Source organism: Cheilinus undulatus, linkage group 17 (assembly GCF_018320785.1).
Source record: "Cheilinus undulatus linkage group 17, ASM1832078v1, whole genome shotgun sequence".
Classification (NCBI taxonomy): Eukaryota; Metazoa; Chordata; class Actinopteri; order Labriformes; family Labridae; genus Cheilinus; species Cheilinus undulatus.
This window is the reverse complement of record NC_054881.1, coordinates 24,921,013-24,936,372: the sequence shown is the minus strand read 5'-3', so window position 1 is coordinate 24,936,372 and position 15,360 is coordinate 24,921,013. Positions and strand designations below refer to the sequence as shown.

The 15,360-nt window shown below is 40.1% G+C and overlaps 1 protein-coding gene across 1 annotated transcript in view; it reads right to left on the bottom strand.

The window, feature by feature from the left end:
• Positions 1-15,360, bottom strand: part of trabd2a (TraB domain containing 2A) — an 84,349-nt gene that overhangs the window by 43,500 nt on the left and 25,489 nt on the right. Inside the window, exons 3-4 of the mRNA XM_041810390.1 lie at positions 1,620-1,766; positions 1,008-1,182 (exon numbers count right to left, since the gene is read on the bottom strand). Of these exons, the coding sequence (XP_041666324.1) occupies positions 1,008-1,182; positions 1,620-1,766 (322 nt within the window). The remainder of the gene's footprint in view (positions 1-1,007; positions 1,183-1,619; positions 1,767-15,360) is intronic.

Here is a 15,360-nt window from a genome sequence, read left to right as displayed (position 1 = left end):
AAGATTCTTATGCAAACATAGTTTGTTTCATTGTGTGTCGAACATTAAACATTTGGTACGGCATTTAAAAGGGACAGCTAATTTATCTATATTGAAAACCTTCCTGAATGTTACAAAATTACCTTTACTTCTTAACTAGGTGGGAACAATGCCTTGATTAAACAACCTGAGGTCTTAAAACAGTTCAAATCCTGTAGACCTAAGACTGTCTGCCTTAGATACACATCATCCAGCCAAGAAACACCCAGACACGAAGACATCTACGTTGGAGTAGACAACTGTGTGGAATCTTCTTGGCTCTTATCTGGCCTTTTTATCCTCTCCGTTTTAAGTCAACGCTCTTATCAGTCTGGTGCTGCTTATGAGGCTGCAGCATAGTTATAGAGGAATTCAAAGTATTGAACTGACATGTTTAAAAGTATGGGAGAGGATCAAGCAGGCCAAATGTCTGTTTCTGGTTAGGCCTGAACTGATAAAAAAGGATTTATTGAGCCTTGGCTTTGGGGAAGACCAACCACAGCTCTGTTTTATTTGGACCCTGAGCTGATAAAGCAGTAGATCAATGGCTCAGTCTAGTCTGGTCTAGTTAAGTCAGATCGGCCCTAAAGTTAGAAGGCTGTTTAACAGGATGGCTTCCCAACATATTTGAAGAGAGAGTGGAAAAGTTGAGTAAATCATTTCATTTATTTTTAAATGCATACATCTCCCAAACGAGACTGCCCTGCAAGACTACAAAGGGAAGCTCATTAGTGTGTTCCCTCTCTCATCTGATCAGCTGGGATTTCTAGTCTTTGTTTTCTCCTTTTCTACACAGATTTGTTAAGCTGCTTGGACTAAGACACCGTTATTTTACTCTCTCAACTCTGCAGGAGAGATCGCCAAACAAAAAGAGGAATTAAAGTCATTTTGTAGTAAGGATAAAAGTAATCTCACCGAACAAACAAACCTAAGTGTTAACCTTTTCTGTGAGATTTTACCCCATTATACCATTTTTTTCTCACACCAACCTGCTCCAAAAGCAAAGAAGAAGCTCTTGTCGGGGTGTTCCTCCATCAGTGCCTTCACTCTCTTCCCCATCCTCTCATTCCTCTTGTAGATGAGTTCCTGTCGAAAGTAGCTGTCTATTTCCTGGGCAGTGACCTGCTCACTGGGTGGCAGTGTCACGTTGTTGAAATTAGGGACCTGGTGGGTTAAAGGAGTGAGTGTTAAGTCATGTCACAGGGATGACAAGGAGAAGAGGATATTTCTTTGGTTTTGTATTTTTCGGAGCTCTAATTTAAATTTCAAGAAAGAAAATGAGAAACTATAAACAAATTTCTTTTTTTATTCCTAACTTTTAGGAAATTATCAAATTTAAGATAAAAGTTATGTAAAGTACTAAACTGGCATTGGTAGTAGAGAAAAGCTTCCAGAGAAGAGGATACTGAAGAATTAAGGAGGGGGAGGCCAAAAGGTTAGTTAGAGGGTTAAGGGTGAAGGTAATAGGTCAAGGGTTGTGTCACTGGGACACTCCCAAAGGTCGAGAGGTCAAAATGACTCTTAGCTTATTAACTAAAGCGAAAGTAGTTAAAGACCACTGTTACATAAGAAAATACATGATTAAAGCAGATAAAACTGACCTGTGAGGTGTCGTGATTAAAGATGATTGAGTTGAGATCTCCACAGTTGTAGTGCCTGATGAGGTCTTCGGTGGTGTATGGGACCTGCAGGCTACCTGCCCTCAGAGACTCCTGCTGAAGTAACGTCTGGTTCAGGGCAAAGATCACCTAAAATGAGACAATGGTATCTACTTATCGATCTATGTAATTTCTCTCTGTTCAAAGACCCAAAGCACTTCTGGCAACAGTATAGTTTTACTAGTAGAGCTAGACAACATTTAGCCAGGTGATTTCAGAGGCCCCTATAAGTTTAATAATGAATTTTGTAGCAAGAAATTGCAATTTCATCTAATAAGCTTACAGATCATGAATGCTGATTATTTTTTCTTTCAATCTTGCAAATCTACCGCTTTTTTTTTGAACGAAAAGCAACAGCTTTGAAAATCCTGTCCCTATCCTAGTGTGCTGCATCAAAAATGAGAGGAACTCAAAGGTTAGCAGGATACATCCTCTGAGGACTGTGAAAATGTCAGTCTACTTCTGTTTGAGTAATTCTTTCAGATATATATATATATATATATATATTTATGGTATTTTATAGGAAAACTTTGGCCCACTGATATGCTGGAGCAAAAGTCAGATCACAAAAACTTAGTGGTATTCATCATCTGAAGAGTATGAATAAGTTATTTTTGCAATCTGTCAAAACAGCAGCTGAAATTTTTACAACTCAAGTGAAACAGGGGAATGCTAGTATCTGTAAGACTAATCCTCAGAGGACCATGAAAAATATTTTCCCCTCTCAGTAGAGAAGATACTTCATCTTTTGGGGACCATGACTGTCTACGTGAAATGTCAAGCCAATATATCCCAGTGTATTTTAGTTATTTCACCCTGAATGTGGATGATGAAGCAACAAAATTACCCAGCAACAGGACCAATACTGAGCAAACTAAAACTGTGCTGAGCTGACTAGTCTTAAGACAAACTCTGTAAACCACTGTGCCAGTGCACCAACCTCAAATTACAACAGTGTAAAGCTGATTTGCAGAGTGTGGCGAACATTCGCAGTGCTAACGCTGCAAGACCTCAATGCTCTTCACAGGTTAACGTCCACATTCCTGTCCTGAAAATCATCACTCATTGCTTTGGTTGAATGTGAATATAACCTCACACATGCTCTGGACAACTTTGCCCCAATTTTCTAAATCCAAATAGTGCTACACCTGGGGCTCAGATGGCTTAGGTGCCCCCATGTACATGGGTTCTAGTCTGGCCTGTGGCCTCTTTCCTGCATGTCTCACCTCATCTCTCTCTTCCCTATTTCTGACTCGATCCACTATCCTCCTCTCTAAATAAAAGGCATAAAAAGCTCCAAAATATATCTTAAAAAATAGTGCTAAACCACACTGTTCCTACGAGATGCTGTCAAACTTCGCCATCGTTGTAGCAAGGCAGAAGACAGCTTCAAGGTCTACTAGTGACTGGCAGCTGCATTTCACTTTAGTCAGAGCATTAGACTTCAATTGTTGGCCTGAAAAGATAAAAAGTATGTAAAGCATTAGATTCTCCGGTAGATACATCCCAAGTAGAAGAGAAATCCTTCTACTGATGATTTAAGCTAAACTTTGATTGGGTGACAGACTCTCAGATCTGATCTACAGCCCTTCGACTGGATGACATTAATGATTACCTTACCCATTAAGGCAAAGGAGACAGTGTGAGTTTCTCCTGGCTAAACAGCCTGTGCTCTGCTGTAAAGATTCAGCTATTGTGCAAGCATGAAATCAGTCAGTGTTTGGTGACAGGGCCCTGGTGAGCCCACTGCCTGTGATCAGAGCCACAGGGACACCCATACGCATACATGCACACAAATACAGATAAACACAGTGGAGGTTCTACGGTCTACTCACAGCAGGACACAAACAGAAACCGCCACTCGCTTCAGCACATGGACTCTCTCTGATCTCTCCACTAAACACACACACAAACGCACCTTTCACCCTGGCAGCCATTGATGTTGATTCTAATAAAGGAGGAGAGTTTGTATAGTTTATTTGTTTCTCAAAGGGAACAATCAGTGAAAGTGAAGATGTGGTTTGTCAGCTGTGGAAATATGCCGTTCCTGTCCTCAGATCTCTGTCAAATGAATTCAGTATTGATATGCATACCCGTACCCAACCCAAGCGGCTGTTTCTTTTTTTATGTTCTGTTTTCTAAGGTGCTCGATGACACTTCTCCCTCCCGACCGGCTCATTGTGGGAGCTTCGGGATAGCAGAGGAAAGGAGGAGAGGAGGGCAGCGTGGAGCAGATGCCTTCTTGTCAGGGGACAAAGAACCCCTCCATCACCCTCTCTCTTCTCCTCTCCTCCGCACTCCCTCCAGCTTTCATCGGCCGCGCATCAAAGTAGCGCTCTGCATATGAAAAGAGGCCCGTCTTTATGCCACGCAAATTAGCCTATCGCCGCCCCTCCCCGGCTCATTTCACAAAAAACACCCTCACATCTGTGCCACGTCCGTGAAGGAAGGCCCTCATCTGCAGGGTCTCCCCTTTTCTTCAGCTCTCTCTTCTCCTCTTTCTCCACTCGCCGTGCCTTTCAGCCCCTTAAATTATGGCTGTGAAGGGAGGGAGGGAAAGGAGAACAGAGAGAGGGGGAGGATCGGTCATAGCAAGATAAAAAGAGTAAAAAATGGGGTTGATTTAGGAAAGGAAAGAAATAGACAGAGAGGGAAACTCAAGCAAGAAAGTGAGGAAGGACACAGAAAACAGGAGCAGACAGGAGAAGTGAAAGACAGAAAAAGCCTTAATGAATGATTTCTTTCTCTCTGCTATGATCCTCCTCCTCTGTTAGTGCACTGTGGGTCAGTGGGTGCATTTTCCCACTCGGCTCCTTTCATCAGGTCCCCCCTGTTTCTTCTTCTACTCCACGGCTGCCCCCTATCTTGCCCCTTCCAGCACGCACACACAGTCACACAGACACACCCCTTGCTGATATCAAAGCAAGCGGAGCCAATGAAAGTCAATAATTGTCCTTTGTCATGGAAATGTCCCCTCTTGTTGGGATGGAGTGGGGTGGGTGTGTGCATCCAGAGCAAACATCATCACAGGCAGATTCCCACATGTGGAGTTTTGGAGTGTTCAGCGGCACAGATGAAACAGCCCTTGCTGCTCTCGCTCTGAAGGGTTGGCTTAGATTAGGATTTGCAAGAAAAGTATTCAGAAAGCTTAGCAAAGTAGCTTCAAAGAGAGGTTACAATAAGTACAATAATAAAATGCCGGATCACTGTCCAACAGTCACAAAAAGTATCATTCTCTCATGAATAAAATAAAAAGAGAGATACTTTTATTCTAATTAAGAGAGGATAGCTGAGCATGCATGAGTTTAAGACCAATTTAGAAGAAACTTTTTAATAGGGATGCACAGTATGATTGCATAATATCAGAATCAGCACTTATTAGCTTAAAAAGTAAGGAAATATGACAAATCAAGTCAATATCATAAGATATTTCGTCAGATAAACATCCACTACTGACATAAGTTCATGAGAAAATTGGCAACAGGGTCAATATCTGCCAATACCAATGGTAAACCAATGCATCTTGCAATCCTAACCAAAATTTTAATTAATCCAATGGAGTCTAAGTGAGATGGTATACAGTACTGTGCAGAGACTTTAAGCATGGCCCAAGACTGTAGGCTGAAGTAGGCATAGATGTGGCAAGTAAGATGCCTGAGGGCACCCTTGGGAGGGAAGGAGGATTGACTCAACCCCAGTCATGCTCTGAATGTCCTTGCATATTACCAGGGGCATGGGGAAATAATCTGTTGCAAAAATAAAAAGACCCACACCCTTAGGGCAGAAAAAGGGGTGGACATGGCAAGTAAGGGTTGGCTAGGGTAACATACAGGCAGGTAGAAGGGTTACCACAAGCCCCTGGTGGTGCAGTAGATGTCCAAAGAGCCCAGAAACTGCTTGTGGTCTCCGGGCGTATTACCAGGGGTGTAAAGACCAAGACAAAAGTGTGTCAACATGTATCAAGCTTGGCGCTGGCTGCCCTCACACCCCCTTGAGCTCCAGGTGGCACATCAGGCCCTGTGACGAAGCCTTAGCACCCTGCCCAAAACGTACGCGCATGACTTTATATCACGGCGTGAAGTGACAGGACGTGGCATGGCATGGCATGACTTTGCATGATGTGACATGATGTGGAGTGACGTTTTGTCAGTAATTTCCTAATCATTACAACTAAGCAGGGACCTAATAACAAAACTCGGTACATAATGTAATGCTTAGTTAGGGGTATGGTGTTGTAGGTGACAGGTGCTTGCAACAAGCTGCCAACCAGGAGTCACCTGAGCTAATTCAAGTAATGAAACTTAACCTACGTCTGCTGTGTTGCTGCTGTTATTTTTTTAACAAATATTGGACTTACACTGAAGCCTAATATGTAGTTTATTGACAGGGTATCTGAAAAATTGGTACTCAAGCGTTTTCAAAGAGTAAAATGTAGTTTTACATTATCAATGAGTAGGCTACATAGCAGGTACTGAAATTAATGGGAACCATACCCTGCTTATATAACTTATATCGATCTATTTTTGCAGTCCATGCATGGGGATACGTTTTTTTGTTTGCTGTCCTCTACAATAAGACCCCAAACATAAAAAGAACTCTACTAGGCTGGTTATGAGCCATTCACTCTGCCAGCCAAGATATAGGTGTGATGGGGGAGAATTAGACAACCCGCAAAGTTCGAAGCTCTATCAGGTGTTTTGTCAATTAAATAAATTACTCTGTTCAACAGCTACTGGACTAAAGTCTTATTTAACGGAGAACACAACCATAAACTAGCTTTATAAAAGAGCCAATGAACACTGTATTACTGGTCATCAAATGCTTGTGCCATACTCAGCAAAATACGGTCACTTCTACAACAGAAAAAACATGGCAATGGCTACAAATAGATGACCTCACAGTTTATAAGTCCACTAGTTACATAACAGTCAGTTAATGTCAAGGAATCACAGCAGAAGTTGAGTGATTAAGAGGTTGAAAAGAATCCTGGCATGTTGGTTGAGATATCACTCTGCATCGCTTACAAATATAGTTTTAAATAAGTGTCTAAAATATGTGCCATAAAACTTTGGTTATGTTTGAGTCCTGGTTTCAATATCAACAGCTCGAAATTAACATTTGCAATTTTGAAAAACCTATATGTCTAGTGTGGTGGAGCCTGTGGCTTGCTGGTGCTATTTTCATTAAATAGTGATAGTACTGGAGTTGGAGAGTGTATCAACATCACTGACAATTAAACATAAATGAGAAAAAAGAGGAGTTTGTGTGTGCCTGGATACTATCTCTCTCTTTTTTGCTGATTTTTTTCCTTGTTTCCTTGCTTTATTGTATGTGTGCGTAGATTAAATCACATCCGGCTGAAATATGCATTTTAAAATTACATGTTGCCAAAGCTGTGCTCAAAAATACACTCTCTCTCCCACAAAAAACATACACTTGCAGCAAATTCACTTAGCTTTGGCCAAATCCCAAAAACAAATGTAGACTCCCAGCAGCTCTTCTGTTTCCGTCTGACTCCCTGATGTTATCACAACTTTCTCTCTTCTCTCTCCCTCTCTGTCATACATATGCATCTTCTATGATTGCTACCAAAAATCAGCAGAGATAGAAAAAGTGAACTGATAGGGAAGAGGGATGAGAGCACAGGGAGAAACAACAGCACACTGGAGATATGGAGACTGTGATTCTACATCACTTTTGACTGATGTTATCAGTGAAATGTAAGTCAGAGCAGTTAGCCTTAAAACAAGACCTATCAGGAGCCCAGTAACACAGCCAGGGGTTCACTGTACAGTGTTTCTGTGGCCCCATTTACACCTGGTATCAACCTGCATCCACCACAGGAAAAGAGCACAAGTACGAAAAGAACTTAGATGCATTCAGTAGACACTGAAATACAATCAATATCGCCTCGGCTTGAACACATAACCAAATTCTTTAACAGTACTAGAAATAAGGACAAATACTTTGGGAAAATGATTAGTGAATGGGTTGTTATCATGGAATAGAACAAGCATTTATGAATCAGTGCAGTGCCTGTTTTTGTCTGTTTTTTTTTTTTTGCTTGATTGCATTGGAGATGCTTGTGCCCTAGATCAGAGCTTAGATCTTACCAAAGAAATTCCAGCTCCACCCTGCCCAAGCAGGGCACATCCCCTTCAGCGTATGGACCGGAGCCCACATAAACCTGACATCTTTTAGATAAGCTGTCTTATTATTTGATTTTGAAACTGCAAGGCAGAGTTGTTTTTATGGCAAAAACACTGCAATTAGCATAACAATGAATCATGCACTGCAGATCCGGCCTATTTATTGTTGATGATAAACAGCAGACAGGATGAGGAGTAGACTTACAGACATCACTGTGCGTTGAATGTTTGGAGTTTTTTTCAGTCTGAACTCATTTCATAAGTAAACTGAGTTGCATAAACTGTAAGCCTGGATTTCAAACGCATTTCACTTTTTAAATGCATTTAAGAATTCCCAAGTTTTATACCAGTACTTAGAAAATCTAAATGTAAATTCTACAACTTTTCAGAGATAAGTGACTGTGTGAGTGTTTTTGAGTGCAATGGAGTAGAGTCATTAAGTTTTGGTCATGACCGCAAAGTATGCTGGGAAAAAAAGCGTAACCAAAGCATCTGATGGCTGCCAAAGTTAAATTTTTATAAGCGAAACAATGGACTTTTCTTGTGAATTATTCCATGAGTGGATTTATAAGTCAAGTGGAGAGTAGAGGGGCAGCTGTTTGAGCCAAACTGTCTATTTCGGCCCATGTCGTCCTTTCCTCTGGCTGAGAGTCTGTGCGTGAGCTGTGCAATGGGTTACTTTCCCGATAATCAGCGGTCTTTTCAACAGTCTGCGCACCATTCAGCATTTTTCTTTCTTAAACATGTGGTTTTAAGAGGTAAAATCTGGGTTGCAGTCACCGTCATGAAGATTTCACCGGTTGTCAACCTGCAGCTCGCTATGTCTCCCCACACGGATGCAGCCGACCCCACCTCAGTGAAGCCATGCCAGGTATCACAGGTGTGGTGGACAAGAGCAGGCACCGCCAACAGTACCTGCTGGGTGTTTTAATGGACTGATATGCGCCAGACCTATCCTTGGTTCATAAAAAGACTTTCTTCATTATTTGAAGGTAAAACACACCTAAACTGTTGCAACCTCAGGACTCGCTGTCAGGAATTATTTTGGTTCAATCTGAAGCTTATGACTCAGCGTTATTTGAGACGTTCTCCCACACTCAACTTTTTGACAGCTTCTGTCCTTCATTATGTCAAAAAACACAAAGACGAGATGTGCTCTGTAAATAAACTGGTTGGAGTGTGTAGTCTTTTAGACTTTATAAAACAGTAAACCTTACCAAGGCTGGCCAGCATGATTTATGCAGCAAGTCTTCACCAAGGGTAGCTGGTGAGAAGTAATTTTAAGAAAAATAGACATAATCTAACTTACAGATATAGTTCTACGTCTGATAGGAAATATTTGACTCCCCTAGAGATTAACCCATCCTGAGCCCAAGAGGAGGGGCAGTGATTCTGCCCTGACTCGCTCCAAACATCACACCAAATTAGGCTGCTCTTAAACTTCGTAAAATTTTGTCCTTAGTGGCGGAAAATGTATCTTATTGCAGACTGGAATCTTACATTTGGAAGACCTTTGTTTTAACTCAGTCACATAAGGAAAACATGACAGAAGTCAATGGTAGCTCATCAGCGCTACTGCAAGAAAGGTCAAAGCTTCATTCAGCAGGTATTCACTGACACTCCCCATTCACACACACACACACACACACACACACACTCACACAACTTCTCATGTATAAATCTTTCAGCACTCTCCAAGTGAGCTTTCCCTTTCAGTCTGAAAACCAGCCATTTAGACACACATACACACACCTGTCAGGTTGAGTTATCTCTATTGTTTTTACACTGTGTCTCTCTCTTTCTTTCCACCAGTCTCCCTTTTTCCTTTCTCTCCCTACTCCCCCGAACCCCTTTTCTTTCACTCTTCTCCCCCCTGTACACCTTTACTCTCACTCCTCCATTCACCCCTTCATCATTTCAGTCCTCTTTTCCTCTCCCCTTTGATCCTGTACATTTCCCTCCCTCCCTCTGATCCTTCCATCCATCTCTCCCTCCCGTTCTCCCTTTCTCCTTTGATCCCATACATCCCCTCTATCAGCCAGGTCTTTAAAGATTTGACCCCTGCATTCCTCAGGTCAATCATGACCTCCTCCCTCCACGCCTCTGTGTATGTGTATTTACGTGCATGAACATGTGCATACACCTGTGCAGGGTTGGGTCTTTTCTATGTACATGTATATATGAGCACGTGTTTAAATGCCTCATCATCATGGATTACTGCAGGCTCTGCAGAACTCAAAGCAGACCTTTGAAGCTTTATTAATTTTCCGATATGAGATAAATGAAAGGAAATATGGTGAGTAGAGATTTCCTACATAGGAGGCAGCACATGCATGGGTCTCCATGCTTATGCCTTTGATAGTAATACCCTCCCTTTTCAAAAGTAAAATTCATTCTTGAGCACATATCAATGAAAAACAAGAAAACTCCACCTGTTTGACAATGAATACAAGTGAAAATGTGAATGCAATAAAGTAGATGGGTTCTAAAAATGTCAAACTAAACTTTACTATTATTTTATAATCAATTGATCATTTCCTGCCTGAAGCAGTACGCTGGGTGAAGTTATAATGTGCTTTATGGCTACTTTTACAACATAAATGTGATCAAGTGACAAGTACAACACAATAACATATACAGCGTCAAGCCATTTGGTGCTATTTTCTTCTCCATTTCAATCTGCATCTCTCTCCCTCTCTCACTCTCTGTAAAAACATTCTTGTGGGGTGCATTTACCTTGGTGCCTGGACGCAGCCAAATATTTAGACTGTCACTGAGAATCAGCCTCAAACCAAATGGCTGGAGGTCTGTGTGCATGTGTGTGTGTATTGGAGTTTGTGGTTATTGAAATGTCAACCTCTCACCCCCCACACCCACCCCATACTGCTTCACGACACCATGAACAAGCCTTTCACAGGTCCATCACAACTTAAACAAACAACTGTATCAACACCAGAGTTGAGCACACTGAAACAATGATCATCCAATGAAAAATGATTAATATTTGACCAAAAAAAAAATTGGTAAGTCCATCAATCAGTTGACAGCATTAATGCTGACTGACACACTTCAGAGAGACCATGTATCACCACTTAACTAGACAATGCATCATTTCCTCAATCAGGTCAGACATGTAGCTGAGTTATTCATGAACTGATAGTTTGTCAACAAACAATCCTGATATTCAAAATCCCTTTACACAGTACCGGTGTCAGGAAGATGTTTTATGCCCTTGTTGCCCCATTTCTGCAATGTTTCAAGCAAGGAGGTAAATGTGGTTGGTTGGTTGGTTGGTTGGTTGGTTGGTTGGTGAAACAGAGAAGTAGTAGTGGGCAATCCAGGTAGAGAGAGGGAAGCAAACCAAGAAGTATAGATGTAAATCTCAAGATCTTATTCAATTCCTATTCAGGGGGTCACGATTCGATTCAGAATTGATTTCCGATTCTAGTGATTTAGGATCCACAAATAAATTCCCTATTTCCTATATGGAGGTGATAATATCGGCATCTGCTCCAGTCTGCTGTGTATTAAGGGGCTGTATGCTATTATTTGGCATTAAAAGGCTTAATAAAATATGCTGAAATAATGCTTTTAGCATTTTTGAAGCCTTTTTCTATTGCAGTTATAGCAAAGAAAAAGGTTTGGCTAAAGAAAGGATTTATTGGAAACTTGTCAGAGGAAAAAAACAATCATGAATCTACAGCCTTCACTGTTGATGATGTTGTAGGTGAGCAGGTGTTTTTTATAAACACCTTACAGATTAATCTTTGTAAAAACTACTAGTCTGTTTTAGTTCAAGAACAAAAAAAGTCAAAATGAAATTTACTTACATTTTCAAGTACATTAAACAAGACTTATCTTTGTTTAACTTAATTTTTTCTTTGAAATACATGTAATTTCAATTAAACTCAGCTTGTAAAAATGACTCATACTTTCAATAAAGTCTAACACAATAATATGAAAAGTATTATTTATGATTCTCTCCCATGAGCAGTATTCATGAGAAACACCCGCTGGCAAAGGAAGTATCTGCATTTGTTTCCACACCTTCTTTATTTCCCTCATCAATGTAATTAACAGAGAATGGTTAAATATTAGACAACAAATGTAAGTCAGGCAGTCAAACTCATTTTCAGGAGTCCTCTTTTCACTCATGGTGCAAAAGTGTTGCCCATTAATATCAACAATAATCCCTTAGAAAGATGAACAAAGGAATCCCAGCAGTGATCTCCGGACAACATTCGACATCTAAACTCAACTGACCATACTTAAACAAATCTAACCACATAGAAACACTCTGCCCCAGGGCATCATGGGAAACTTCTGCCTACATATCCCCAGATTTGTTTCCCAGCAATCTGATCTATCGTCACTGCCATGTCTTCAGTTAGCAGTTCATCTATACCTTATTGTTAGAAAAGCCATTTATCGCTAATTTTAAATACCCACAATGCATCACAGGGGGCATTTATTCATTGATAATGTAGTATTTTGTAGTTTTGAAACACAGAATGAAACTAAATGAAAGGAAGGCTTAGTTATATGGATAAACTTTGGAATATTGTCTTACATTACCTAAATTATTCTTGTTGAGGAAAAAAGTCAGTGTCTTGTATTTTTAACAAAAGAAACTGACAACAAAATTAGATTTACTTATGTGAAACTAGAAACCTGGATTTTTATTGTTGATATCGAAGATTAAATTAAGTCAAATTTACTTTTGCCCATATTCATTTTTCTCAGTGCACCCAATCAGTGCAGGCTACTTTTATTTTCCTGACCAGATTCTTCAGTATTTTCAGTAAACTGAACTTGTCAGAACTGAAAGTGGAGAGGTGCAGATCATCACATTGACCAAACAGGATTAAATACTCTGTAAACTAGTATATTTACTTTTCATGTACTTCATTCTGTCTGTCAGTTGGTTTTCTCTTTCTCTTGTTACTCATATTCTCACACAAACGCACATACAAAACCCCACGCCAGCCACTCAGTCCACCAATCCTCTAAGAAACAACACCAGAGCCTGAAAGCACAGCAAGCCACAAAACAGCAATCAATCTCTATAACATGTCTGTTGAGTGAAAGAACAATGTTATTCTTTAACACAGCATGAGTCAGTAACAACACTACCAAGCTGCTTCATGTTGAGAATCAAACAATACAGCTGTGAGTGCTCAGTACAGAAATGTTCAGTGTGTTAGCATGCAAAAATGGAAGGAGGAATAAATGAAATAAACTCCCTGCAGTGGACAACTGCAATATCATCTGCTGGCTGCTCTTCATTGTTATTACTTTTTCAATGCATGTAACTACACGCGAGTTAAGCACTACACACTTAGACACAAAAATATATGAAATTTGAGGGTTTATTTAATTTGCTTTAGCTTTCACTTGAATGCAATCACAAATAAACATCTACACATAACTACTGAGGTTAGACAGTTTAACCCCTCCCTATCCTCTAAAAGTCACTAATGGATATCCAGGCTGACCACTCCATTACTGAGGTCACATAAAAATCATCACTAAAACTACTTGAAAAATTGCTTGGAAAGACGTAACTCTGCTGTGCTTATGGGCAGGGATGCACTGGGAAAAATTCAGCCTGTGATTTTTGACAGAGAAAGATCCTAAAATTAGGTTTTGCACTTTGCATGTGACACCAAATCTTTGGTTTTTCCCAATGGAAATTAGTGCTCCATTAAATTTACCAAATGTAATCACATGTTATTCTAGCCCCTCTCCATCAAATTGATTAAAAACCAACTAAAATCATTCACAGGAGTCTTAAACTTGGGATACATACTTATTTCAATCATCACATTTGGAAAAGCAGTTTGGCAGAAAGTTACGACTACTGATTTAACATGAGTTGTGAGCAGTGTTGTTTTTTCTCAGATGAGACAGAAAAAGAAGTTTTCTTTAGAAGAGGATTCTGTTGCATTTAAGCTTATTTGAGCTTATTTAAGCTTAAATCTCAAGTGGTGGAAGAAGTGGTCCCAAAGACCTGTCAGGAATTGAGATAACTTCTAAGACGCCAAATGTCCTCCCACATAGGATGATGGCTATAATTTTGTCAAGACAACATGTTCATAACAGTTGAAAATGAGAAAAGCAAACAGCACCAGGAGTAAATCTCTAACTTTTGACTCTGCAGAAGTCAGATAAAGGAACAGGAGGGATCAAAACCCACACAATGCTATTTATGCATTTATCTGCATTTCTCCTAAACCACTGGCCCAGAGTCTGAACCAAAGCATGCAAATGTGGAAGAACACAACCAGGCATCTTCACATTAATATGTATGTAAATAGTTGCGTTCATGTTGCATTTATTCCTCAGAAGTAAACAAACCCCTGACCTGTATTATGCTTAACCTCAACCTTAAACAGCATCACCAGTCCAAACCCTGAACCTCACATGCACTTTTACATTCTGAGTAATTCTATGTCATGGAAAGCAGGACCTAAAATCCAAACCATCTGAAAATGTGTTTGCTTCTTGTGGTGAAAGACTGATCAATAAGAAGACAAAGAGATTCAAAGAGATAAACAACTGGAGGAAGAGAGAACCACGTCTGAGAGGAAGGCAGAGAAAGGATTAACAGAAGTAGGTAAAGAGATGAAAGAATGAAGGAGATGGAGACTGAGAGAAGAGAGAGATTGCTTCTTTGTTGTTTTGCAAACGTCTGCCAACACACAACCACAGCACTATAAAATCCAGCAAAATATGAAAAACATCCACGCATCCCAAATGTGTTGGGAGCGAAGGTTTCAGAAAGTGTCTCTTTCCATTCACTTAGATCAGACACATGTTTACTTTGGTTATGAAAGCTTAAGACAAAATAACAACTGTCAAAGCTACACAAACAACGTGAGCCTTACTAAAAAAGATTTCCACTAATTTTAGATCAGGGAAGAACTTCTATGGGAAGAGAAACAGTAAATGAAGGCCCCATCAGAGACACAGCACAGACAAAAGTTTGTGTCTGATTTTGATCCCAGTTTTAGGGGATTCAGCTGAAAACTGTTCAAAGGCTTTAATGAGGTTTAATATCTCTGTGATGTAGTGACAATTCATTCAAACTATTTCCTTAACAGTTCACTACAGTCACCAAAACCCAAAGATGAAATTAATTCAAAATGATAACAAAGCAAGAAAAAACTCACCTTTCAGAAACTGGAATGGGATAATTTGTACTTTCCTTTTATATTGCATTCAATTACAAATTGAAGGTGAAAACAGTTTGACACAGGGCTTGTTGGAATCACTCATCTGACAAGAGTTGTTTGCCATAGGTTGTTTGCAATCATGTGATCCCCAATTCCAGATGGGGGTCAGGAAATTGGGGTCAGTTGTTAAGAATGAATGTGAACAGAGGAAAATTAGTTCTTTACAGCTCTAAATGGACCTCTATGCTCCAGTTATCATCAAAAAATCTACATGCACTGAGTACAGTACCGACATTTTACAAAAAAGTGTTTTTTACCACAGTTTCACTGATTTACCTGGTGTGAATGTGATCGATATCC